Genomic DNA, 27,591 nt, shown 5'->3' on the forward strand with positions numbered 1-27,591 from the left:
TAAAATCAAACTGAAGCTCGTTCTCTCTTCTTCTTTGGCTGAAATATTCATCCAACTCACCAACGTAACTTTGACCTTGGAAAATACGATAAACTATCACAAAATTCTGCCGCTATTTGTCAGGTTTCTTGGCTATTTTATCGATGTGGCTTCTGAGGAGAGGTTTACCACCGAGCGTCTCCTCCACCCGAGAGGAGGAGACGGAGGAGAAGGAGGAGAAGGAGGAGGAGAAGGACGAGGAGAAGGAGGAGAAGGAGGAGGAGAAGGACGAAGAGGAGAAGGATGAGGAGAAGGAGGAGGAGGAGAAGGACGAGGAGGAGAAGGATGAGGAGAAGGAGGAGAAGGAGGAGGAGAAGGAGGAGAAGGCGGAGGAGGAGAAGGACGAGGAGAAGGAAGAGAAGAGGAGGAGGAGAAGGAGGAGAAGGACGAGGAGAAGGACGAGGAGAAGGAGGAGGAGGAGAAGGAGGAGGAGGAGAAGGACGAGGAGAAGTATGAGGAGTAGAAGGAGGAGGAAGAGAAGGAGGAGGAGAAGGAGGAGGAGGAGAAGGAGGAGTAGAAGGAGGAGGAGGAGGAGGAAGAGAAGGAGGAGGAGAAGGAGGAGGAGAAGGAGAAGGTGGGGGAAGAGGAGGGGAGAAGGAGGAGGAGAAGGAGGAGGAGGAGAAGGTGGGGGAGGAGGAGGAGGAGAAGGTGGGGGAGGAGGAGGAGGAGAAGGAGGAGGAGGCAAGGAGCCACAAGAAAGGCCACTCCAGCCCTGACAGGTTATCTGCTGGCTCAGCGCTCCGGGACGACCCTGAACATGCCGCAGTCCATTACCAATAACTGTTGAATGATCCCAGCGGCCACAACAGCTTCTTCATCATCATCATCATCATCACCATCGTCTTCATCATCTTCATCATGTCCTCGGTCACATATCGGTTGTATTCTGTATTTCAGCGGAGCCAGCCTAGACCGGAACGGACTGGAAAACCACCCGACGCCGTGACGTTAAAGGTGCTATTCGGGGAACCTTTTTTGGAGTGTGAACATTCCGACAGTTCCCGAACGTAGCAAACACACACGGCAATGGGCGGAATTCCATTTTTATTATTTTTGCTTGGTCAGTGAATTCCACTCGGAATATTTGCTTGGCTGTAACGCAAAGAGGGATTTCTGCTGCAACACACGGAGGGAGACCGGAGGAGCCTCGTCACACCAACGCCGCATCCACAACATGAGGACTTTGTGTCTTTTTTCCTGTTTTTTTTTTTTTTTCCTGCCAAACAGGATCCTGGCCAAAGCCCCCTTTGGAATCCCCGTGGAAACATATTGATCGCTCTCTCTATCCGTCTTATCGCTGCCTGACATGAGGCCCATCCGCGGAATGAAAAGCCCTCCTCGCTGAGCTTCGCCCCCACGCGTAACCTTCAGTAACCTTCCGGTCGCGTCTGCTATTAATAAGCCATTATACAAAGTTGGATAATCGATCCTCGCAAAAGAGATGAAAGTGATTACCCCACACACACACACACACACACACACACACGCTTACATCCCCACAGCGTCTCCATGCAAATTATGCCGTTACGATTGTTTCCAGGTTTCTCAGAACAGTAATTACATCTATTCTGCTTTTGCTCTACCGTCAGTTCAACTCCTTTTGTGGCAGGTGGTGATTATCTTTTTACGGATATAATGGATCCAGATCTATGTGACCTCGCCACTCAGCAGCAAAGACATGACAGCACCGTTGACTCTTACAGTGGGGTTCGGTGGTTATCATTCACGTTTCCTCTGATTTGACCTCACTCTAAAAATGACCCCCCCGCAGTTCCGTCACCTTGTCACGTCTGCGTCTCTGTATTTGGAGCGTCGTCTCCAGCGAGGGCGGGAGTTCATCTAGATTACAGCGTGGAAGGTAAACAGATAAGGCTGGAGACGTCTAATTACACACTTCACGCACCGCAGCACGATTGGGCAAATATGAACAGTCAAACTGGACGCCGTCAGGACGGATTAGGAGTCCGCCTCACGCTGCTGTTGTCAGCAGAAGAGCGAGAAAGGAAATTTCCTCCAGCGCCCGATCGCTTCAGAGATCTCCCAGAGTGAAAGATCCGGCCATAAATCTCACATCCCTCTCTAACCAGGTCTGCAGTTTTGCTCTGGCCGCGTGTAATAACTTGGGCTTTTTGTCCGCGATTTCCTGTATCTGTTACTTCCTGAAGCCAAATTAGTTTCTACAAAATCTAATGAGGTACAACATGATCGATACGGTGCTGCTCCCGCTATCTGGACTTGGCCGTCTTTAGATTCTGCCGAGTTGGAGTTTCTCCACTCTGCTTCTCTGGTTTCAATCTCGGCACCCCTTCAACTGTGCCACCCACTGGGCATGGCAATCTATATGGAAATCACCCGTTTTGACTGCGCTCCTTCTATAAAACTACAGCACATTTATTGTCCACTTGAGACCTGGTCAGCAAGCTAATGAGGGGTAGCAAAAGGAGCTAATGTTGGGACACCTTCGAGGTGACTCTTTGACCTTCAAAAACTTTGGAAGCCACTGCAGGAACACTAGTTACATCAAACGCTACCATATTACATTATCATAACAAGACATTACCATATCAGCCGTTAGCTCATTATTTAGTCTTTCTGCTCCACCAACAAACCACCGAGTTGCATTCTTCTTTACATAATTAAAAGTGAATAAAAGTTTAAGAGTGAATCTATAAAGTTCAGTAGAGGGTATACCTACCATCCATTTGGACCCGGATGTGCAGGAACAGACACGCAAATGCTGAAATTAGCAGCTGTTTAATGGCCGGTCGATAACACACATAATTCACTGATAAAAGTGGAGGTATCCCATTTTAATTATGAACACCGAGCTGGAAGCCAGGTTGAGTGTTTTAATTTAAAATTACATTGGATCCTGGGAGCAGATCTATATTTCAGGCTAGGATAAGTGCAAACTCGGGACTCTTTCCAACGCTAATGTGTTCCTGTGATGATGGATGTGGACGGAATCGCTCAACAGAAGGCGTTCGGTGATCTACGGCGCTGTGCACATCCTCATTCTTACCATGATTAAAAGGCTAAATGGATGGAACGCCATTAGCTGATGTTCCCAGATGGTTTGTCAGGACCATCATCGCAGATATCGGCCGTGTCCTCATTGCAAATAGCTAGCTTGATGGACCGCTGTAGCTTCTCATCGATTTACATCTTCAGAAGTGTCACAGACCTGCTGAATATTCTTAAACCGTATGGAAGCGTTGCGCTTTAAAGTTTGTAGAAGACTGAAGCATCAGGAAGAGAGTAAACGGTAGCAACGGTAGCAACGGTAGCAATCAAAACTCGGCTTATCTTCCTTCTTAAGGATCTATGACTGCTGAATTACTCCAAGGGCGTAGCATCTCCTCTCTTTGCTCGAATATCTGTAAACCCCCAGATGTCCATGATCCCTGGGTTTGTATCAATGCTCGAACTCGTCGTCTGTTCTATGTTCATTTTCAATCGTCATTTTCAGTGGAGCTGGGGTTGTGCTGCCTCAGACTGGAGACCAAAGCATGTCTGTTTGAGCAAAGATGCCTGGGTGACCCAGCCTGTGTGCAGCCGCCCTCTCTGACTGCAGCAGGAGCGGTTACCTCACCATCCATCACTGCGGCAGCACGGCGGAGGGTTGGCTCACGGCGAGGAAAGAAAATATTCCCAAAACCAGAAGTGTGGGGGAGTTGGAGTGTGCAGATCAACAACTTTTCAAAGCAGGATTACAGTAGCGGCCTGTGTGGGCTTCGTCTGTGGCAAAACAAAGACTTCAAGGGGGCTTAAGCCGCCATTCACGCGAGACGTGAGCTGGCTGCCCAAACGGGCTTGTTAGGGGCCACAAAGGACAGTCAGCGGCGTGCGGGATCACGGATGACGGACATTCTTGTTAGATGCAGCGCTGCTGCCAAGAATGCGGCTTGTTATGGAGAAGCAACAGTAGCCCGGCCGTGCCAGGCTCTCCAGATGGGCGCCTGTTTTTAGCTGCTGATGAAGGACATTAGCAAATTATGAGCAATGTTTTTTCGAAGCGTTTCACACTGAAGTCCTTGTTTGGCGGCCAAGGTTTAGATTACAGCATTCTTTAATCACCTCTGGGCTGTTCCCGGACCCCTTGTGCAACACCGCCCCCTGCTGTCGGCTCAGTGAACTCTACACTTGTCAGCAGTCATGATTATGCCACTGTCTCCCGTCTGACTCCAGCACTTGACGGCTTGATTAGCGCAGAACTCGAGTTTCCAGCACCATCCATCGTTTATTCAGGCGGAAAGCGCTGAAGCAACATCTCAGTCAGGAGGGGGGCTTGTTGTTCAGCAACTCTGAGAGGAGCTGCTGAAAGTTTCACATGGTTGTAACACTCATCCCCCAAAAATCAAACCGTATTGTTGTGCGACGCTTGGAGTCCATTCACTTGATGTGGTTGCTGGGCGCTGGAGCCTTAATGAAGGCTGAATGGCAGCACCAACAAAGGGTCCAATCAAGCATCAAAGACAAACAGGGAATTTTAATCACCACGGTGCAAAAGAGTGGCAATAAGGGGACTTCATGGCTTTTGAAGACAATGTTCTCGTCAAAAGTGAAAAAAAATACCCAACATTGACCTCAAACTGAGCAGAACTTTGTCTTTCTCCATGGAAGAAATTTCACGTTTTTTCAGGCCAGCTTTGAGACCGAGCCTGCCAACCTATTAGCTGCCACATTACAGAATCATTAAACTGTAGATGCTTTGTGTTGCCAAAGATTATCTGAATAAAAATCTTGCTTTTAGGTGGGAAATTTATACTGGATTCTTTAGATTAATCTTTGGAAGGTGGTAAATACCGCCGTCTGCTGCCTTGCCGGGGGAATGACAACCAGCAGTGTAGCCGCAATTATTTTTTTTTAAAGTTTTAAATTAAAAACCTTATCCTCAATTCTCTACTGCAGCATGTTTGAAAAGCAAAGCGCCACACGCAACAAGTACATGTACAAATGGCTTCAATTAATGTATCCGACAACCAAAGAAATGAAACAAGTGGACAGGATTTGTTTTCGAGTTTATTTTTTCTCACATTATTGCTTTACAGTAATGCATTGGTTGGATATGTCCAGTAGAGCAAGACAATACATTCATGTAAGTTATACAGATGTCTTCAATAATGTTTTTATTGTAACTAACTTTACATTAAATATATTTTATATAATTTAGTATCTTGACAAACAACTCCCACGTCACATCGAGCTCACAGTGCATCAGGTCGCATTCAATCAAGAGATTCACACCAGCTTCTGTTCCAGCTGCAGTTCCAAAGGCGCGCGCTTCTTTTCTACACAGGTTTCTGTACAATCTGGTGTTAAGCTGAAAACGCAGCAGGTGCGGCGTCTCAATACTGGGGGCGTTTGCTTGCTTGTCTCCCCTTTTCCCCCAAAAAAGTGACCAGGTGACGAGTAGAAGTCACACAACCAGTGAGAAGCCGCACACTGAGGACGAAGAGAGGCTGCTGGAGCGCCTTCCACACTTGAACCTGGCGACCGGGACACGACCACACAGAGCCCCAAGCGGAGAGAAGAAAAAAAAAAAAAAGAAGCAGATTTGGAATCAACCCGGGCGAGCACGTCCTCCTCATCCTCAAACGCAGAGGAGCTGCAGGAGGACATGGGTGGAGGCGGAAGGCCCTGTGTGGTCACCTCCGTCCATTCAACCGATTTGAACCCTGATAGAAGCAGCTTCAGGGTGAGGGTGGAGACAGGGTCCTGATATTTTACAAAAGTCCTTAATAGCCAGGGGTCCAAGTCCTGAGGGCCCCCTCGGCTCCTGTTTCAGCAAGGATTGTTGGGAAGTTAATGCCCTTGTGTGAGTGAAGAAAGGGGAGGAAAGTTGTCCTAGAAATGTCCATCGGTTCAGGTCCGGTTCCCCAGCCGTCACATGTACACACACCTTTGAGCTCATATCAAGTAATATATACAAACCTACATCACATCTCCACAGGATCCCAGTTTTTCTTTTTTTTTTTTTTCCTGCCATCTTTGTTTTCGTGCAACCTTGCAGGTGGGGGGCTTCCGTCACAAGAACTTGAGGTTGCATATACAAGATCGTGCTGCCGACAGCGCAGCAGAGGGACATTTAACACCTAAACACTCGCCATTCTCACCCCACAGTAGCATCTAAACCAGGTCTCTGCACCTCAGTTGGACTTTTTGCACATTTGGATGTTAGTGTAGCTCATAGCTGCCGATTTCTTCTCTTTTTTTGTCAAGTGGGTCAGGCCGTGACAGAGGTGCTGAACAGCCCCCGGCCTTTTCCTCTGTGCTTTGGAGGAACGACGGTTTTTATCCGCCCCCCCGCAGACATGGGCAGGTGTGCTCATGGGGCTCACCAAGTCTGCTCAACAAAGACCGGCAAGAGTGAGGAAAAGCAGTCTTATTCCATGTCGTGCACGTATGGGTGCGCATACACACACACAGCTCACAGATACACTGGAAACAAAACACACAGAAGGAAGCACTAGTTGATTCAGAATGAGAAAGCGGCCATTAAAGTGCAATATTTACATGTAAAAAAAGAAAGAAGAAGACGCCATCACCATCCACACCTGGAGTTGTCCTTCCGAGGTTCCCTGATAACTGCTGTGGTTCGCACCTTGATCCTGCCTACAGAGCGCAGCACTACCCCCTACTGGTGAGAAGGTGTTATGGCAGACAGTGTCTGGTTTCTTTGCATTCATTGTTTTAAAGAATTGTCCGTCCTGCAAGAGCAAAATACTAAACAACCTGCAACCACACGCACGCACACACACACCTCTGAGCGGTGGCCTCTGAGCGGTGGCCAGGGCACCACAAAGCAAGAAAAGCATTTCCTGTGTACAGTTTGATCCCTTGGAAAATAAAAGAACAGTTCCGCGTTTGCAACAGAGTCTCCATGAGTCGTACCAGTTGAAACAGGTTTACATTGTGCTGTGCTGAATGTGCAGAACACCTTCGCAGTCACTTCTGACAAAGGTGTCTGGACCAAATGTCTCGTAAGAAAAAACGGGTTTGATCGAGCAGGCGAGCGCCGAGGGCTCGCAGAGCAGTAACAGTATCGGATCCCTGATGCCAAACGCAATACCAGGGGACTGAGCGCGAGGGGGGGGGGGGGGGGGGCTGCCGAGGACAAAGTCCCCCTCTGAGGTCAAGGACCTGGGCCGCCGTTTCTCGTCTGGAATGATTTCCATGTTCTGGGTTTCGGTTTGTGGAGAAACAAGCTTTGGAAGTTGTGGAAATCTACAATGTGAGACCAGTGCAAACACACACCAACAATCACCTGGGGCACTTATGATTCGAGGTCCCCGACATCTAAAGGCATGCTAAATGGTCAGAAACAGGCGCACAGAGGAAATAAAGACTCCACTAGAACAGGTGACGCCCAAAATATTGGGCATTCGGGACTGGCACCGTGTGACAATGGGACAAATTGGGAACACAGAAAGGAGGCCACACTTACACGTGTTACTGCCTCTTGAGGAAATGAGATCCAGAGAGACTGAAAGGATTACGAGGGAGGGAGGGAGGGAGGAGAAAGCGTCTGCAGATAGGTCCAGTATTACTGAAGGAGGAGCAATAAAGGATTGGGGGGCGTTGAGGCTTTGGTTTCAGCCCGCCGTGCTCTCCGTCTCTATGCACATGGGCAGGTTGACGAAGGTGAAGACGTTGTACTCGATCATGACGGAGAAGCAGAGGAAGACGGCGTACAAGACCAGGACGTAAACGCCCAGCTTGAAGTCCAGCCTCCATTTGTTCAGGTGGATGCCCAGAACCTGCGTGCACACAAACGTGAGAGCGGCTCAGGCTTAAAATAGACTCATCCGAAAGTCTCCAGTTTTGCACAATGTAGGAGTTAAGGTGTGTAAATCTAAGCTTCCTAAAGTTCCTGTGATATATTAAAGGCTTCTTTGGACACCAGAGCCAGAAAGAACGCAGCTCGACAAGCTTTCAGTCACTCTTCAGTTATTTTTTGGAAATCCGGTGTTTAAAAATGATGGCTTTGACCCAAATGGACCTCGAGGAGGGAGGAGCTGCTCCGCTCTCATCAGGTTCAAATCAACTTTTAAGAATTTTTGTCTTGGCTCCAGACGCCTCCCCTCAACAGAAAAGAACAAAATGTAACTTTTTGATGAGGCGGTTACACAAGAGTGCTTAGTCCCGGTTACATAACGGGGCATCGGTCACGGCGAGGGCAGCCAAACAGGAATGTTAGCTAAATTACAGCGCTGAAAGTTTCCGTTCGCCCGGGCCAACCAAATTAACCGGTGCTCACCGTGACGGCGACGGAGCCCAGCAGGAGCACCACCGAGTACAGCAGACCCTTGCTGTTTATCATCACCTGCAACACGGCAGAAACAGATCCAGGATCAGTCAAAGATTTTATGCACTCGAGGTACGATGCAGGAACGACGGGCTCCCTACCTCTGATCCATAGTTGACGCACATGGTCTGCAGGGCCCAAGGGACCCCCAGGCCCACCAGGATATCAAACACATTACTGCCAATGGTGTTGGACACCGCCATGTCTCCCAAACCTGCCACAAAGGACGGAATTTGACACCCGACATCGGGACATTTACAACAATCTAAGCTCATCATTTCAAAAGAATTCCTGTTCTGCTGGATGCTGCTGCTCAGCGGGGAAGAGGGGCCACAGCTGGAGTAGAAGACAGATTTCCACTGTCCAGACCTGACTGGGAACCATCAAACACTGGAATCGTGTTCAGGAGTACCTTGTCGAGCCACGATCAGACTCGCGATGCAGTCCGGGACGCTGGTGCCAGCCGCCAGGAAAGTGATCCCCATGATGACGTCGGGGATTCCCAGAGTGTAGCCAATTATAGTCACCTGAAAGAGCAACACGGTGCTTTTAATGAACAACCGGGGGGGGGTCTGCATGACCCCTTATTGCCAGTTGAATCCTCACACAAGCAGGTTTGAATTGGTTTTCCTGATCAGGAATCACGGTCCGCTCGCCACACAGAATCGTCCAATCAGAGGCTTCCCTTCTGTTTCAAGGCCATTGTCTCAAGAATAAACCAGACAATGGCTTCAGACGGGGATTTTCTTTCCTTTGAAAGGCCATTTTCTTCCTCTTATCCTACTGAAATAGCAATTTTGCAGGAATACGACGTTGGCAGTGATCATTCCAGGCTGGGAGAATCCGGGATTTAAAACCTGAGCAACACATCCCGACTATAGTCCTAATCATGGCAGCCCAGGCTTTAGGATGTGGAGCTCAAGGTCAATAGTGTCAATCTTCAAAAGCAACAAAATGGAATTGCACCTATTAAACGCTCAGATGACTTATTTTAGGTAACTGCAGATATTTTTTATAGAGGTTCGGAGGCAAAAGGGACGGCTTATATAACCACCGATCCCCTGAAGGCAGACCTTTTATTCTCCAGTTCGCGTGCCTCCGTTCTTCTGGTGCTTCTTGTCTTTTCGTTTTGGAATTTTACCGTTAACCTTTAGATTTGTTTACCTCCTTGTTTTTCCCCAGTTTGCATCTCTGACATTTAGACGCGACTCTCCAGCCATGTGCGAGTACCTGTGTTGTGGACCCGGCGGTCCGGTTCAGCCCAGGTCACGATCGAGTCACTCATTTATGCTGCACTTATTTCCTCACTTTAAACCTCCACTTTTCTGCATCTCGGGGACACTTGTTTCTTTCATTTCAATCAAATCAGTGTTCATTTACGAATTACCGAATGATTTTATCAGTAATTTGATCCGTTTTAACGTCAGAACCTTTTATTTGGACCACATATGAATCAAGGCCCATAGCTCCGATGTAAACTAAGTGTTTAAATGCATTTCCAGCATTTTAAATGTACTCACCATCCACACCATAAAGTAGGAGAAGATGGCGATCCACAGAGTGGACAGGATGAAGGACAGCATGAAGCACTTCTCCCAGCGAGCTTTGGCACAGTTTGGGATGGTGAAGAAGAGCAACAGGAGCAGAGGCCACGAGAGCAGCCATTTTATTTTGTTGCCAGCGTCCCCTGCAGCAGCGAGATGATGCAGATAGTCATTACAGTGTTCACCCTGTTTGCTCCAAAACAATGGGGGGCGGCTCTTGTTAGAGACAAACTAGCATATTTAACATTTAGCCAATCTGGTCTGAACGATTCATGCACGGGAGGCAAATCACCTACTTGGAATGTGAAACGGTGAGATGGTGTCGCTCTCCTCTGAATTCCTAGCCTTGTCCTCCGGCACGTTTCCGTTCTCAATTTCAACTTTCCCGTCAATCACTTGCGTCTCCACGCCGTTGGCAGCTTGGAACAGTTTCTGGCGCTTTCAAGAAAAAGAAACCGAGTCAAAGAGCAGATGAGCAGCCCGCTGCTAGTCCTGCTAGCACGACACCAGCGCGCACAGGTGGAGGAGCAGACGCACACAGCCAGGAGGAGCCGACGTCAATGATGAAGACAGCAACAGCCGTACCTCGGTAATGATGAGCCGACTGGCCATCCGCAGGCGGGTTTTGGGCCCAAAGTGGCTGGTGACCATGATGCGGAGGCCGGCTTCTGGGAACCTGAACTTGGAAGGGCTGGCGTTCATGATCTCGTCCACCATCACCACGGATCCGCGGCTGTAGGTCTTAATGGGCTTAACTGAGGAGGTCAGAGGGTTGCCGACAAATTTTTTAAAAAAAACAAAACAAAAAAAAAAAGATCAAATTCACTGTTCAGGATTTTTTTTTTCCTGAGATCAGTTCTGCCTTATTTACGTCACATGACCTGCGTTTGCCATGAAATTCAAACGGTTTCAGCAGGTTTCCTGGTGCCGTTTGATCAATATTTAAGTTTGGACAGACATTAATTTGACTGAACAATTCTCAAAGCTTTATATTGGCACTCTCTTAGCTCATTAACTCTGCTCATTATATAAACAACAGCATATAGAGGATTTAAAAATACTCTTAGTTTAACTTGCTCATAATTTGACTTATTATACATGCAGGAAAGCACACAAATTAACGATGTAAACACAGTCAATATAAACATTTCCTCTTGTGAAACTCATTACCACTTCAGGGGGGAGAGGGTCTACACCCCCGAGACCAGCGGTAGCAAAAGTATCGTGCAAGCAGAAAGAATTGGAACGCAGCCGCACAAACACTGTTGACAGTAAGCAAGAGTAGGTTTAGTAAGGCTAAACAGACAGGCGGGTTACAGCGCTAATGCAGACAGAGTGGGAATCGCAGAGGTTAAAGGTCACTAATTATTCGACGTTTAAGAATAGAGCTGAGGGAATTAACCTGAAGCTTGACAAAAGAGCCGTGATTGGAGAAAGGAAATGGAAGTCTGACATTTAACTGCAGTACTGGAGCAGGAGCACACATTAACGTTCCGTCTCCATTCAAATGAGCCTTTCAATGCTTGTTTTTACTGGAGAAGCAGAGAGCTTTTATCGTTCAAAATGAGGGGAATTAATAGATGGAGGAATAATATATACAGTAATGTTTTTAGGTTTAGGTCAGGTGCAGCTGCAGGGGTCAAAGTTCATTCTTGTTCTGTGGAGAACGACAATGTTGAACATTTTAAAAGGCTTTTTGCTGCCTGGCTGAGAGTTGACAAGATTGATACCACACAAGTGTAGGAGTGTCAAAGACTTAGAAGTTTCTTTTCTCTAAAAAAAAAAAAGAAACATTGTATTTAAGTATTTAAAAGCTCTGACCTCCATGGGGATGGCAGATGAGACCCCCTAACAAAGCTAAAAAAGCTTTTCCTTAAAACAGCAATCCATTGTTCCACCAACACTGTGTGGCTTCTTAAATTCACATACAAGTTGATCAAAGTTATTTTCATTAAAATAAAGCAGAAATGTCTCCATCACCCTCCAGTGGAAGGCAGCAGAGGAGCAGACAAAGCTACACCCAATGAAAACTCCCGCTCCAGACGACATCAGCACATCTGGCATCCAACTATTTCCCCTTCGTCGGGGTTCCCAAGGCCAAACTCTCATTATGGAAGCAAAACGTATCTCCAAAAATGTCCAATTAGCTGTAAATTTAGTATAAAGGAGAAAGGTATTAATTTAGGTCAGCAGACGAGAGCAAAGGTAAAGGAAAGGGGATCAACTGCAGATTCCCAGAGAGCTCAGGTCAAGTTACATCTTATTTTTAACATGTGTGGTTAAATCTGTCAGAACAGTCGTGGGAGCCCAGCCTGTCTGATTAACCTTACCTGCTGCGAGTAAAGGCCACGATGGGTTGTCATCCCAAATATAGTCATAATAAGCATTACCGTCCTCCAGCTCGCTGCTAGCCGCAGCGTTACCGTTGGCCACGTTCTTTGGCTTCCCCATAAAAACTCTCTGCATGCTGGAGTTGAATCTAAAGTAAAAACATGGAACATCATCTCAAAATTGAGGAAAGGTTTTTTGGGGGGGGGGGGGGGGGGTTTCGAGGGCAACAGGGATTTTTAAATGACGGCATCGCATTAGGGGCTGTTTGAAATGTGAAATTTCAAGACGCAATAGGTCGCGGTGAACTTTGACCTCCCGGATGAGCTCTTCCTGGAGTCCAAACCGATGCGCGTACCCAAAATTGGAGCTGCGAAATCCCTCGTGGTGTTTCCAAGACACATCGACAAGCGGGCGGGATGAACATAAGCCGCAGCATCCTCGACCTTTTCATCTCTAAAGTCTAATCGCTTCATCCTTGGTTCAGAGTGGGAACGTCTGCAAACTGACCACAATGCAAACGGCCCACAAATGCCCCATTTAACTGTATATTAGGGGCCAGACTTTTCAATATTTTTTTTAAATCCGTCTAAATTATTCTGGTTTTCTTAACCTTGTTTTATGGAAATCACTGCGCAACACTTTGGAAAACTTGTGTTTTTGGTAACGTGCTGTACAAATAAAGTGGATTCAACTGAACAAAAACACCACACACACACACACACACACACACACACACACACACACGTAATTATCTGCCGCGTGGTGAAGTCAGGATGTGCATCATCAGTCTACAGTAAACGTCCCCATCTCCCAAGATGCATCATTCTCATTAACCTATCAGACGAAACTGGATTGGACAATGATGAGTTTGTGTGGTTACGTGTTGAGACGGATGATTTGTAACGAGGAACCTCGTGCAAGTGTAGACTGGAAGAACTTATCGGGGACAGAAATAACGGCCGCCACTACAGAGAAGTGTGGCGCTATTCATAGCCGTCATTTCCAAACACCCTGAGAAATATTCGACTCCTCGGTCCAAGTCAATACAGTTTTGGACGGACTCACTTCATGACGAGGATGTATCCTGCGTACATGAGGACCAGAACCAAACTCTCCCACCTGGTAAAACAGAAATACAAAGTTGTCATTCTAAAGGCGTCGACTAATGACGCAAACGGCGGCTGCTGAACCTTCTGACTCACCACACAATCTTCTCGTCATAGATGAACTGTAACAAAAGAACGGTGAGATGTCAGAGGGGTTCCGTGTTCCGCAGGGACGGAAAGGTCACACCGGAGGTGAAATTCAATCCAACTTACTGCAATTAAAGCCACCACAGACATGATGTAATAGAAGGAATCCCTGAAAACAGCCCACCAGGTCAACAGCACCACCTGTACAAGAGAAACGGACGTCAGGAAATGTCTTGAAGGTTCTGTGCTCGGATCAGGAACTTTCTTGGTGTTGATTTTATCTACTTTCAAGCATCCCCGAGTCTACAAAGAATATTTAAATTGAATGTCGAGGAAATGACTCCACACACACACACACACCTGTCCAGCAAAGATTCCACACACGCCAATGATGCAAAGGATGTTGAACACAGCTGAGCCGACGATGGTCCCCACCCCCACATCACCGTGGGTGATGAAGACACCTGCACACAGAAAGCAGCTCATCAATAACAGATGACACTGTGTGTGTGTGTGTGTGTGTACTCGTCCTACTAACAAAGTCTGGACTGTGGTCCACACAGTTTCAAAGGCCTGAGTGAGGGTTAAGACATAATTATAAGGCTGAGGTTAGAAGTCAGGGCTATGGGCCGGGGTTTAGCTGTGAGGGTTATGGTCAGGGTAATAGATTGCATCTATAAAAAGTCCTCACAAAATTAGAAGGATGTGTGCGCATTTACCGATGATGGATGCGAAGAGCTCTGGTGCAGAGCTGCCGGCTGCCATGAAGGTGGCACCTGCAACGTCCTCGCTCAGATCCAATTTCTACTCAGATGAAGCACAGTTTTAGAGGTCCGCGCGTTGTAAAGCCCTGCCTGAATGACTCCTACGGATAAAACGCTAAATCTACCTCGCAGATCTTCTCCAGCGCCGGCACAAAGTATTCGTCGCATATTATGGCGAGGGCCAGAAACATGTAGAGCGCCTAGAGACGGGGGGAAAAGACTCGAGATGTTTAAAAGTGAGTAAAACAGCATGGTGCGCCATGTTTGAGCCTGTGATTAGAGGGTTGACTGAACCCTTGGGGGGGGGGGGGGGGCACTGCAACAACACTGCTATTCTCCCATTTATCCACAGGGGGCAGTGTTGGACTGCACTACCGTTTGACCCCTTGAGCCCTCGCTCACACACTCCACATGGTCCACGCATCAATGACCATGTGTAATGGATTCAGCTCCTGTACCTGGTTTGGAATCTACATCACACGCTCATTTTCTTTGTAAAAAAAATACAAAATGTCTAGCTAATGCAGGTCCTTGTCAAATTAAAATGAGTATGAATTGTGGTTGCCTCTGGCAACAAACTTCAAAATATGTTTTTTCTTTACATAATTGATGAGGTCACGTTTCACTGTTGACTAAATTTAAACATTTGTACCGACATTAGTCGGTGCACAGCATTGGTGGGCTAATCCACCGCACGTGTTAAATCTTCACGTCATGAATGTCAGGTGATGGAGATCTAAAGTGGAATGCAGAGCGGCTGCAGGAGCAGCTCCTTTAAGTACGAATAAAGATCTCTTACAGCCACAATATGGAGCAGGACGGCCCCCTTCTTTCGTTCTTGGTTGCTGAAAAGGTCATCAGGAAACTCGTGTATCGCTGAGGAGAGAAGGAAATGCCAAAGTCAATGCTCATCAACACAAGGTCAGACGCTGCTGCCACGCCACTGGGCCCTTGTGTCTCACGAGCCTCGTTCTGAATTTCACCGGTGTTTCATGTTCCGTTCCATCAATTTCACCGACCAGCGGCCATAACGGGTGTATTATTTTAATGGGCTGTTTTTAAACACAGTCACTGATTCAGCGTCATCGGGCAGAAGCTTTGCTACGTTAGGAACCTGAAGTCAGAGATTTAAAGCACAGGGGCAGAAAAAGAGCCTCCCATGCTGAGGGCTTATCACCCATCATAGAGGGCTCCAGCTGGAACACAGTGGGATCGGCGCCACCGCCACACGACTTGGCTTGGCTTCCTGGGCACACCAGCGCGCCGGAGCACCTGCGGATCGTCGTCATCTGTGGCGCATCCGACCTGTTCGAGGGCCAAGGCGTTGCATCTTTTTACTGTAGCTTGATTAGGAAGTAGCGCCCTCAAAATGTTAGCGGAGTACTGCGATATTTCGCTTTGTTCCATGCTTTCGTCAGAGGTAAATCGTAAATACGAACATCTGATTTACTTTAGTAAAACCAGATTTCTACAGTAATGACACTGTCACATCTCACCCAGATTAATTTTTTGTGGTTCTGTGTCTGGATCAGAAGGTGACGGGGAAAAAGTTAAATTAAAAATCACTCAGAACGAGACGAGATGCAAAGATAATCGCTCAGACAAACTTCGCACGGCATAAAAATCGATTGTTTAAGTTGGAGTTCACGCTGTAACCACATTTCATAGTTGTGAAGATGAGTGCAAGGCTGCTGGAGCTGGAACAAGCCTCAACGTTGGTGCATCTGACAACGGCACGGTTGCATTAAAAAGCTTCAGGCTATCGACGCGTTTTTCAAATAACAATTTTATGCATTACTTGTCCCAAAATCAGTCAAGGAAATATGCATGTTCAGATTTTTCTTCTGAATTAAGGCCTCCTTTAATGGGCACAAAATGTACCATTAAAGTCCTCTTGATTCTCCTTCATACGTGAGACAAATATTGGCCCCTCAAGGTAGTTTTGGGTTTTATTCCCCCTTAAATGAAGGCACGCTAATGAGCAAAACAAAGCAGCAAGGATATTAAACTTTACTGGTTTGCCACAAATATGAGAACTTGAATTTGCAATATAGACGATCAAATTCCATCTTTGGAGCCAGCAGCTGTTTCCCACTGAAACGACAGCAGGATTAGAGCCACATATGGAGTCATGAAGTGGAAGAATGCTCACCTGAGACTTCGCTACATCTGTGCACATGGCTGCATGAATCTGGGGCTGCATCCCAGGATTTCACACCGATGGAAATATGCTGCATTAGACAGGTGTGTGCGCACGTCGAATCGGACAGCTGTCTGCACGCGCCGTCCGTGACATTTGAGAGAATCAGGAGTGAGTCCTCAGCTGTCATGTTCACACGTGCAAATAATTGGCGTATTCATTCATCTTGGCTATAACTGAGGGCCGAGGCCATGGTCACATGACCCACTGATCTCAGGGACAAGCAGAGCTGTCGAGATCCAGCCTTCACCTGTGGTTGTTTACATTATCCTGCTCATCCAGATGATCACCATCCAGAAAACATTATTGCATAATGTGCAATATTGGCATTCTGATAACGTCCAAACTTCCATTGTGGACTTTATATTACAATCAGAAATTTGTAATATCCACTGCACACATGTAGATTAAGGTAACCGTGTGCCGTTCGTTTCAGGTGTGGAAACCCGGTCCTCATGGGCCACAATCCAACCGGGATTTCTGACCCACCTGGTTCACACTTGCCTTGATGAACGCAAGTTTCTCTGCCTTGGGAGAACAGAAAACCCGAATGGATCGGGTTCTAGTAAAAAACATCCAAAAATGTATCGGTAATTCAATTCATACAGTGAAACTGATTATCTGCCTTGATTAGACAGAAAAGACAGAAATTTAGGAAAAATTTAATGTTGGAGACTCATTGTGCCCTCTCCCACCCGATCCTGCGAGGCCTCTGATCCAGCCAGGCTTTCTGTCCCACCACGTAATCAACCGGTATCACAAAGGAAAACTGGGATCCCGATGAAAGCCGGTGAAGTCAGTTGAATGGAAGGAAAAAAGGTGACAGAAAAGTTACTCAAGTAGCAAGAATAACCACAACCTTAAGAGGAATATGGAAATCAAGGTCCCATTCTCTGGAAGAAGGGTGCAAGCAGCTGGAGGTCCAGTGTAATGGGGGGGTGGGGGGGGGGGGGGGGGTTATCTACTGGTGTTGGTTTAAATGGGCTTTATCAGGTCGGGGTCAGTGCGGCGGCTACATTTCAGAGCACCTCATGCTTCCTTCTGCTGATCAGCTTTATGGAGCCTTCACGAGTTTCCATTCCAATTTGTTGCACAGTGCACGTGTGACACTGATGGACAGCAAAAGAGCATTTGATGCCAATTTTGACTTTAAAAAAAAAAAAAAAAAAAAAAAGATGTGTGCAGCATCAGGGTGACACTAGCAGGACTACAGAAACTGCTCCTTTCATTTCTGACAGTTTTAATGTGGCAAATAAAGCGCGTCAGTTCAGCTAGCAGCCATTAGCTGGACCCTGGAAGGAAAATCAAAAACCAACACCGATATAAATGCCAAACCCTTTGATGTTTCTTGGAGAAAATGGCACCAGAGCCATAAATTATTCCATCTGTATAAGGTTGCCTTTCTTTTTATCTCGGGCTTCCAAACCTTCTGCTTCACCATCGATCAATAATTAAACGGCTTTGCCATCCACGGGCTCGAGTTCCCTGCTGTATACAATCGGCGCGTTAAAAATAGGTGATTGTAGGTGTTTCAGGTGCCGGCCAGACAGGAGTCACCTCCAGGCAGCTGGAAACAGTCGCGCCGCAGGCCGTCCACAGGGCATGTCTGCGTCGCCGTGCCGTAGAGGTCAGCCTGGATACCCACGTGCTCCCACAGCTGTTTTCTCACAAGGACGGGACAGGAAGTACACAGGAGCCCATTTGAAGTGATGCATCTCAAATGAGGACCAGAAATAGAATCATGCACATGCAGCGGAATTGCCCGTGTTAAAAAAAAAAAAAAAAAAGTCGTTTTTATAGAGATCGGACGACTGAAAACCTGTAGACGCGCCTGCGAGGGTTCAAACACGCAGATCCAAAGGGTCCAGAGCAATCAAAAAGGTCAAAATAATGACACATCAGCACACAAATTAGCCGCTGCATCAGATGCCAAACAGAGTTATAGCTTAGCAAAATACCCAGAATGCACCTCATGTGTAGTGATCGGCCACGCGGCATTTGGCCGCCGCCCAGCAGCCTTCAAATAAATGTTGTGCATCTGTCTTGACGTCTTGTCCAGCACTAAACTTTAATGGCTCCTTGGCCCATTTCTCAAGCCTCCCAGAATGATATTGATCCAGTTCTCATTACAAAAAATACATTTAAAAAGTTGCTCGCGATCCAACACAGGGGCGAAGACATGACCTCCAAGAACACTGACAAAGCCCACAACATACGAAAGAAACCAGATTCTGAGATCAGCTCAGGACATCTGATATCGAACCATTGCTAATTATAATACAAAGCTAATATTACAGTCCTCGCAAATCATTGATACGTACAAGCTGGGTGGGGTTGTCGTGTAAAAGCAGGGCTATAAAAGAAAAGTGAAGCAAACAGGCAACCCAATTCAAAAGTTGAAATATTCTGGCCTAAACTAAAAACTCTTCAGTGAGGTTGACTCACATTAGCTGTAGCTGGAGGGGGCGTAGTGGGACCGGGAACTCTGAGCCCCACAAAAGCTGCTCTATTGCAATTTTGGACCGAATGGCGCTCTAAAATTCCACCATCGGAAAAGTGCTCTAACTGGGACGCCTCAAAGGGCCGGTGGCTGCGAACCAGCGCGGCTCGACACGCGTTCGCCGTTACAAAACTTCAGACGAGCGTTTCAAAAGAGGGGCCGTTTTTGTTCTGCTGAACAGAGAATCTGCGAGCGCAGGAATCCAGCCTGAAATTTCTACACTCACTTTCTTTTTGAATCGTTTGTGTTGCCTCCTTTGGACAGGTGCGACAGACAGGAGGCGATAAACGGCTCCTCTTCCAGACGCCAAGCTACAAATCTATAAATAAACCCCCGGATTCTCTGGACAACCAGCATTTATCTACAAGAAATGGCTGCCAACATTTGTTCGTGCCTCTCCCCCCTCTGACCCTCAATCGCAATAAAAGGAGATCACACGTGCGTGAGTGTATGCGTGGCCTTGATTCCAGCCATACTGGACAAGGACGATAAAGAAATAAAGAAAGGACTGCCAGTGATTTCAGTGCCTCACAAGCAGATTTCTTCTCTTGACATTTTAGTTTTTAAGTGGAAATGACCTCCGAGCCGTCAAGACCATTATTAGATAATCGGTTTTTACACAGTCACATGATCTCAAACTCAATAAAGCAACTTTTTCCTTGAGATGCAGAAACTATTTTAATGATGTCACAACTGATTTTAAAAACAAATGTTTATTCACTCTGGCCTAGCTGCTGATTTCGGTCAGTTATGCTGAATTTGAAATGTGCGAAGGGGTAAAGAGGTCACATGCATAACCACGACGACCTTTTCAAATGGGAAAAGACAAGATGCTACTCTCACTGAAAAGGCTGGCGTGAGTGGCGGACCGTTGCGAAGCGAGCGTGTGACGCATCGGGCTGTGGCGCGGCTGCACAATGGGCGCTGAGAGCTAGCGAAGCAACAGCGTTCAACCCGGCCTCAAAGCTCACTTAAAAATGCAAATGTCTTTTGCGGTGAGGCAGCCGAAGTGGCTCCGTATTCTTTATATTTGTGCAATTATGTGGGCCATAATCTGGTAATATTTCAGATATTATTGCCAGCTTACATAACACAGCTCAGCATTGAGTGCCGTCTGCTCCAGAGATGGACAAAGCATGTCGGGATAAACACCGTCCACAACTATAAATATGAATTTAAATTGTTCGTTTTATTCAACCTAAAACTAGTGATTGGCCCTTAAACACCCAGTTAATTCCAAAATAATTAGAGGGTGACATTTTTGAGCACAAAGCCCCGCCCCCAACAATGAGAGGGAAACGAGCCAAGGAACGTAATGGAGGTTAGATTAGTCCAGATCCTGGTCTAACCCGTCACGCCACAGCAGAAGGAAGATTCCTGGATGCTTTTGGAGAGAATTTACTCGCTCCAGACACAGAGGGGGTGGTGGTGGGGGCTTTTCTGACATGACAGCATCTTGAACAGAAGCCGTCGTGAAGTCTAACAAAGCTCTGGTTACAAGAACAAATCCTGTTATACAGTACCTTCACATGCTCCCTCATCATATGACGGAGCAGCACAGTGCAGCCTTTTGTGTGCAAGCAGCATATAAAAAAAAAAGGAAATCTTCCCCAAACAATTTTTGTAGTGCACCGCGTGGAGCGCTCCCTGCACAGCTGCTTTGATCTGCGCCCCCTCCCCCCCCACTGCTGTATTGTTCCACCGCTGGCATGCAAACAAGCAAAGTCAGGTCAGTTTCCATTACGTGCAGCTGTATAATCCCCACCTTGTGTAATTCCCTTTTAAAAAAAGAAAACCCTTCTGGTGTTTCCCTGTGCTCGACAGAACGCCACTGCACTGTGGGCAAAGATGGAAAAGGAAAAACAACGGCCGATATCCCGCTGGTGCCGGATGAAAGATCCAGCTCCTCCCGCCCGACATTCAACGCAGGCAGAGGCTGCAAATGAACAGATTAGAGCCTTCAACCCGCCGGATTAACTCCTACTACAGACCCACTCACACTACAACCCCGGCGGTGTCGCTCACTTCTGCTTCACACGCCCTCGTCCAACGTCTGGTGATCCAATTATCCCGCCGATTTGGGGGGGGGGGGGGGGGGGGGGGGGGGGGGTCATCTAATATTGCATTTCACTCCTAAAACTATACATTTACTTATGATGGTCTCTAAACAATATCTGGAAAGGTATCTCAAGGAAACAGCACACGGAAGGTCGGGGCGTCAATTGCCGAAAATACGACTCCCGACGTCAGCAACAGTTAAATTTGTATGTTGACAATCAAAAGTTGCCGGAGTATTAGGGAAAAGCTTCAGGAAAAACGGTGCGTGTGGGGATTTAAAGAGATGCCACAGATTTGCCGTGCCTCAGATCCTAATGTGGGCTTTTACCACCGCTCGGATATAAAAGCCATTTAAGTTCCACAGCAATGGGACGGAGAAAGTCCAGCTCCGGCTGTGACTGGAGACCAATCGGAAGGCTGCAGCCACCACAGACCTTTCATCCTTTAGAACTGGGAAGTGTCGCAGCAGCGGGGAAGAACAATCAAAACGGTTCATACACTCAAAACAAAAAAAAGACTCCAGTGTAATCAAGTCAGTTGGCCAAATGTTAACTGAAGCCCTAATAATTCACCCCATCACGTATGCACACATCCGGGGCTTGTCCCAAGATGGGAGAAATTTAAGACCACACACAGCCGTCGATTTCACTTAAGTGGAAAAGTAAAGGGCAGCTTTGGCACGAGTTCTGCTCCAGCTCTTAGCAGCTAAATCAAGTGGCCCAGTAAATCCCACTGCAGTCCTCTCTTAATACTGGACCTTCATTACAGAACACTGAAAAGTAGATCTAACACCTGGATACCGACCATGTGATGCTAAAGGCCACTAAATCACAGGCTGTGGAGTCAAAGGTCACGAGTTACGTTGGCGAAAGGAGCCACTTTGGAACATTTGGGCAATGTTGAGGCCTAAAGCTAAAGGTTTGTTGGTGTCGAGCGCTGGAATCACGCTGCATCGCTATTGGCTGGTTAGTAAACGCGGGTCTCAACTTCGCTGATGGCATTTGGCCCGTGTTTTAGCGGACCTGCGGACAGCGCCAAGCCAGCAACATCCGGTCCGATAGCGGGAGATCTCCAGGAGAGACACCAGTTTCCATCTCCAGCAGCATCGACGCCGCCGCCGCCACCACCGTGGCGCCTTCTCTGGAGAAGCTGGCTGAAAGTTTCAGGAACAGACAAAGGCTGCTCTGCACGCCGCAGTGTCCGCATCTGCACGTGCACAGCCTCTGGTGCGCTCAACGTCCTGACCTGCCTGAAAGAATCCAAATCAACGTTTAAAGCACATGCCCAGGTTCAGGCAGACGGTGCAAGTTCATTTTGCTCCTTACATTGATTTTTATAGTTAAAAATAGAGCTTGTGCCCCGTGAATCAACAATATTTCAACATATTGAGATCTCAACCTGTATTGTTACAAGTGCAGTTCAATCAAAGGTCATTCGGGCATCAACAATCGCTTTTGACCTTGAGCAGAAAGGTCAGATTTGGAAGTCTGAATATTAAGTATGAAAACTGCTGGTCTAAACAGAAAATGCCGACGTTGGCATTTGTCGGCCTACTTCAGCCCCGACGTGCACCATGAGTAAAGATTATTGATTACTGAAAAACCTGGACAGGAGGTCAGACCAGGGTACAGGAATTTCTGGTAAAAAGGCATCATGTGAGCGACAAAAATGGGAATCTTTCCTTCTGCACAGCATCAGGTGCATCATCAGTCTGCTGCCATGGAAAGGTTTATTCTAGGCTTGTTCTGAGGCGCGTCACACGCGCGTCACATGAGCGCTCTGAACACAGAAGTAACAGTGCGGCTGCCTCCATGGCAGACTCAAAATGTGTCCCGTAACCCAAGTTTAAAAATAAAAATCCCCTTTATGATGACTCGTGACCTCACATGGACACCAGGATCACCATTAATGTTTATGTGACACCCAACACTCCCCCACAGCAGAGATCAGCAGTTTTCTCACTCCGGTTTAAGGAATTCCGATGTAAAAGTAAATCCAGGCACATCAAGCTGGTTTAAGAGTGAAGACAGAATATTCAAGGATTGCTCTAGAGAACAAGAGCCAAAAATCATATGACCGGATCTTGCTACCAACCAAGGAATGTGAGGAATGTCTCCAGTGTCTGAGAAGATCCGAGTGGATGAAAGGTAATCCAGGAGGATTAGAGGGAAAACCCGAGTCATGTGAATTTGAGTTCTGGTGTTTCTGAGCAACATCGCAGGTTAGCGCAGCGGTAATTTGCTAATCCCTTCAGGGATTCTGCCTGTTGTGGCAAATAATGAAGTAATAGCAGCGAGTCCTGACTGGGTCACTTCTGATTCTACAAAAGCACAATTTAAAAAATAAATAAATAAAAAAAAAAAAAAAAAAAAAAAAAGCGCATTCTCATTTTTACTTCCTAAATTGCGCTCGCCTCAGTGTCATCCAGGGTGAACCATCAGAGCCCATTTCAGAAAAAAACGGTCAAATCTTCAGTTTATTTGGCAGAATCTGGGTTAGCTAACCGCTAACTTGAGTGGCAAATTCAAACATTCTCTCACCGACTTTCTGTTAACCCGACCAACAAAGTGGAAGTTTAGTCTTTATTTCAATTGCTCGGTTTTTTGTTTGTTTTTTTTAAATCTCATTTTAAGCTACTTTGTGTTGAACCGCTGCCGTTTTTGTCACAAGAGCTCCAAGAATTCTCAAATATCCTGCAAATGATTTAACGTTCTTGCATCATTTTGAGCCGATCCCTAATTCGGAGGTGATTTTGCTTATCACAGCGTACCTGGCTCCGAGCAGTTCTTCAGCGTTTCATTATCAGGACTGGTGGCCATCAGCCGTCTCCCCCACTGTTCAACGGCTGGATGTCCTTCCACCGTCATCCCATGACCTGCAACAGAAACCAATCATTTGCTCGTTAGTCATGCATTACAACTGCTGGGCAGAGATTAAAGGCCGTTTTCTGACAATTGTATGAATGGCTTCGTTTTCCGGTGATAAAACGGCGGCTATTTTAATAGAAGTGCATCTGATGACCCAAAACAGCCATTAAAACCAAATAAGGTTGCTTTTTTTTTTTTTAATCCCTTGAAAGTTTTTGTCAGGCAGCAGCAACAACACACAGCTGTTGCCATTTTTAACGGATGGCAAAGAGGGAGGAGCAGCTTTCTTTTTTAATAAAAGTGCTCAAACTGTCATGAGGGCATAAACACCCCCAAATCTATTACATAAACCTGAGCGATGCAGCGTTGTAAAATGTTCACAGGCGGTAGTTTATCCCGAGACAATTAACTGCGCGTTCCATTTCTGACGACTTTAAGGAACGACTGGAAATCCCTCCGCAGTCGACTTGTTTAAAAATGCGCCCTTTACACTTCACCAATTCTCTCCAATTCTGCCGAGATCTGACTTTGGAGACAGACGTCTTTAAATGGAACAAATGAAAACAAAGAAAACAAAGTGATCAGATGTGCAGAAAGTGGAAAATTCAGGGCAGGCGACTCTTTAGGACTCCGTAGAACTATCACGGCGTTCATCGGCTCAGCCCACCTGACAGTTTAAGATCACTTCGAACATTTTAACCACCCTTAAAGATTAGAAATAAAGGTTTTTGATGCTATGTTCGTTGAAAGCTGCCCCACTGCTGCTGCTGTCAGCGGTCACAGAAGAGCCACGCCGGCACTGCAGAGCGATCCACCTGTACCTCCTCTGCCATTTAGTCAGAACAATGAGCTTCCGTCACAGGCCACACTTTGACCTCGTAGACTTGAGCAAATTTACAATCAATTGGCTGAAACTGCCACATCAGAACGACCCTTTTCTAAGAAACCAGGTTGTGTGAAGCAGCAGGCCAAGTTAAATGCAGTGACGCCGCATAGATGTTCCTTCAGTTCCACTAATTTTACAGTTTATTCATGAACTCTGCACTTGCTTTTCTCATTTCAGCCAGCAACAATAGATGCTTTGTGCCGAGCCACTTTCATTCCAAGCAAGCGATGGAGGACAGCAGAATGGCTGACCATTTGAATCCCTCCAGAGGAGCAGCATTAATGAACGCCGTCATTAACTGAGCCACTTTATTTCATTATTCAATGGTTGTTATGCCCTTAAATTGATAGACTAATCTCCTCCTGATTGTAAAGGCTGACAGAAATAAACTGTTGGCCAATTCAACCCGTTTGTTTGCAAATGGTGCCGCAAGCACGGTGATAAATTGTGAAAATTCAAACTTTAAATGCGTTTCCTCTAATTCTCAAAGAGCTCGTTTATCTCCAAAAGAACCGTTTCCTTCATTGTTCTGCGATTCAGCTTAAACACGTGGCCGAGACGCTGGATGCGTTTGCAACAAGAGGCCGTAAAAGCCGGAAGAACAAAGGCGGTGGTTCCACCTCCATTGTGTTTCATTGAGTGTGTGGAAGCGACAGTCAGCCAACGACGACGGTCGCCCATCAATCTGTGTCCTCCTGTCACTCTGAAATGTCTCCAGCTCACACCCACCCCTGACCCGCCACCCACCTACCTGTCAAAGGGCTTATCTTTTCTCAAACACCCGTCTCGATCCTCGCACGGCCGATCAGCATGCACGACAGCGCGTTGATCCCCGTCCTCCTTTAGAGACACGTAGGGGACAGTGCATCGACCCCCCCCCCCACCCCCCCATCCATCAGCCCGACTGACACCGAGGGACTCTGCTTTTACAGCGACATGCAACTTCCAAATGCGTGGGCTTAAATATGAAATGCTATAAATACTAATGCTAGTCAGGCTGATCTGTACCTGTGTGTGTGTGTGTGTGGGGGGGGGGGGGGGGAGGTGCTCAGTGTCATTCATACATGTCACCTTGAAATCCCGCCACCGCATCACATCACCACTGCTGGTCAAATTCATAATAAATGCCCTCTGGTCCCCACTGTTGCTCCATGCAGGATTTGAACCAGAGATCGCTGTCCAGAAGAGGGATGACTGCATACAAGTGACAGAAATACGCGAGCACGTGCGTGGGGGGAGGGGGGGGCAGGATTTTCCAATGAAGCCACCTTTCCATGCCAGCTGTGCTCCAGTTGCGTTGAGGTAACCTCTGGTTGACTTCTGTCGTGTCAGGTATCAGCGAATGTTGAGGCTGCTCGCACGATTACATAACGTGCGTGAAGCTGTGTGGGATGCTCTGCGGGAAGACCGTTTGCGCGGGTCCCGAGGTAACAGCTCTGACATGTGTGCAGGGGAGGATGTGTTTGGACAGCGTTGGAGTGCGTGCCCAGCGCGCGCAACGTGGGTTTCACGCATGAGCGGCCATCTGAGCAGTCCGTGCGGCGCGCGTTCCGCGCACCAACGCAACGATCGGACATGACTGTCCCGTTTATCACCCGCGCATTTAGTTTAAACGACCGTGGCGGGCCGCCACAAAGTCACCATCCCTCGACGGATGCGGGAACGAGGGGGTGAAGCGTGACGGTGCTCGAGAGTGATAGGTGAATGCGGTGCGTGCGTGAAGTTAAGGCGTTAATCCCGGCCCTCCAGTGTCCCCTCCAAACAAGGGAGGGGACAAAAAAAGACAGATGTAGAGAGAGAGAGCGGGGGAGCGAGAGGGTGAGCGTGTCCCATCTGCGTTCGCCTCACTCGCGTCCTCGTTGCGTGCATGCCGTGATTATGAGGCTGCTTCTGAAATTGAAAACGTGCCGACGGCGCGCACACTGCGGCACACACGGACAGGCAGACGCAAGACTGTGTACCCACATCATGATTCTACAATAAGGTGTGGAAGAACGGCGACATATTCCTGGCCGCCGACGCATCACAATCCCAAATAAGCGGATGCGTGAACACACGCATTTTCGGCGTGTTTTTGGAGTAAACATGCAGTCAAAGCGCTGTCTTCCCGTGTGTATGCCGTTTAGATTGCTGCTCTCTGTCATGACGGGATGCAGCTTTAGGTTGACAATCTACCGATATTCGGTGGTTGCGTGATTTCCCCGCAGATGTAACGTTGAGCCCCCATCACTCACCTGTCTTGGTGAGCAGCGCCGACATGCTCCACGCCACGAAGAGGACGCTGCAGACGAAGCACACCTGAACCAAAAGCATCTCCCTCCTCTTGCGAACTTTGAATAGCTTCGCCATGGTCGTCTTCTTGGACGCGCTCACGGTGTCGGTGTCGTCCCGCTCCATGGCTCCCGCCACGAACACTTTATTTTAATAAATACGACGCGTCCTTGAGAGCCGAATAAACTGCCGCCCCACTTGCCTCTTCACGCAGAGCACACTCTGGATGTCTTCCTCATTTCAAGCCGTCCAGTGAGCAGCAACGGGCAGTCTCTCTTCGGAGAAGCGGGTTTTGGGGTTGGATTTTTTTTCCCCCCCCGCAGCAATGACACGCGGGGTCAAAGCCTGACACGGGTCTCCAAATCAGTTAAGGGATGCAGCTGAATCCTCAGAGGTTGATTATCATGTGGGCTGCCATTGCAGCACGCGTCTTATCCCGTGCAGGGGAAAACATGTCAGCTGTGCTATCCTCCATCCGTGCCCGCGTTGCCATGAAATGCGTCAGCGTGCACTCAATCGCGTTCCAATCCGAGCACCTGCGCCTGTTAAGTGAAACCGAGCCGCTCATCAAGGTTAATTGTTGAATCCAGGCGCCAGTTGCGCCTCCCCCCCACCCCCCTCACACGACTT

At 47.5% G+C, this 27,591-nt stretch overlaps 1 protein-coding gene across 3 annotated transcripts; it reads right to left on the reverse strand.

Moving 5' to 3' along the window:
• Positions 1–5,042: 5,042 nt before the first annotated feature.
• slc24a4b (solute carrier family 24 member 4b) lies at positions 5,043–27,591 on the reverse strand. 3 transcript variants are annotated; one of them, XR_003891295.1, is made up of 18 exons: positions 26,925–27,585; positions 23,708–23,812; positions 14,979–15,055; positions 14,305–14,379; positions 14,135–14,219; positions 13,776–13,879; positions 13,542–13,616; positions 13,425–13,450; positions 13,288–13,341; positions 12,282–12,370; positions 10,477–10,646; positions 10,188–10,329; positions 9,868–10,034; positions 8,760–8,874; positions 8,449–8,561; positions 8,300–8,365; positions 6,597–7,799; positions 5,043–6,480 (listed from the first exon to the last, which is right to left on the reverse strand). XR_003891295.1 is itself a non-coding variant. In XM_029849725.1 (17 exons), exons 1-17 carry the CDS (start codon positions 27,085–27,087, stop codon positions 7,635–7,637), a joined length of 1,785 nt encoding a protein of 594 aa, XP_029705585.1. In that variant the 5' UTR covers positions 27,088–27,591; the 3' UTR covers positions 5,043–7,634. The 3 variants fall into 3 exon arrangements, 2 of the variants coding, with proteins under 2 accessions (XP_029705585.1, XP_003971837.3); XM_029849725.1 differs by having other exon boundaries at positions 5,043–7,799; positions 10,188–10,323; positions 26,925–27,591; XM_003971788.3 differs by having other exon boundaries at positions 5,043–7,799.

Source organism: Takifugu rubripes, chromosome 16, assembly GCF_901000725.2.
Source record: "Takifugu rubripes chromosome 16, fTakRub1.2, whole genome shotgun sequence".
Classification (NCBI taxonomy): domain Eukaryota; kingdom Metazoa; phylum Chordata; class Actinopteri; order Tetraodontiformes; family Tetraodontidae; genus Takifugu; species Takifugu rubripes.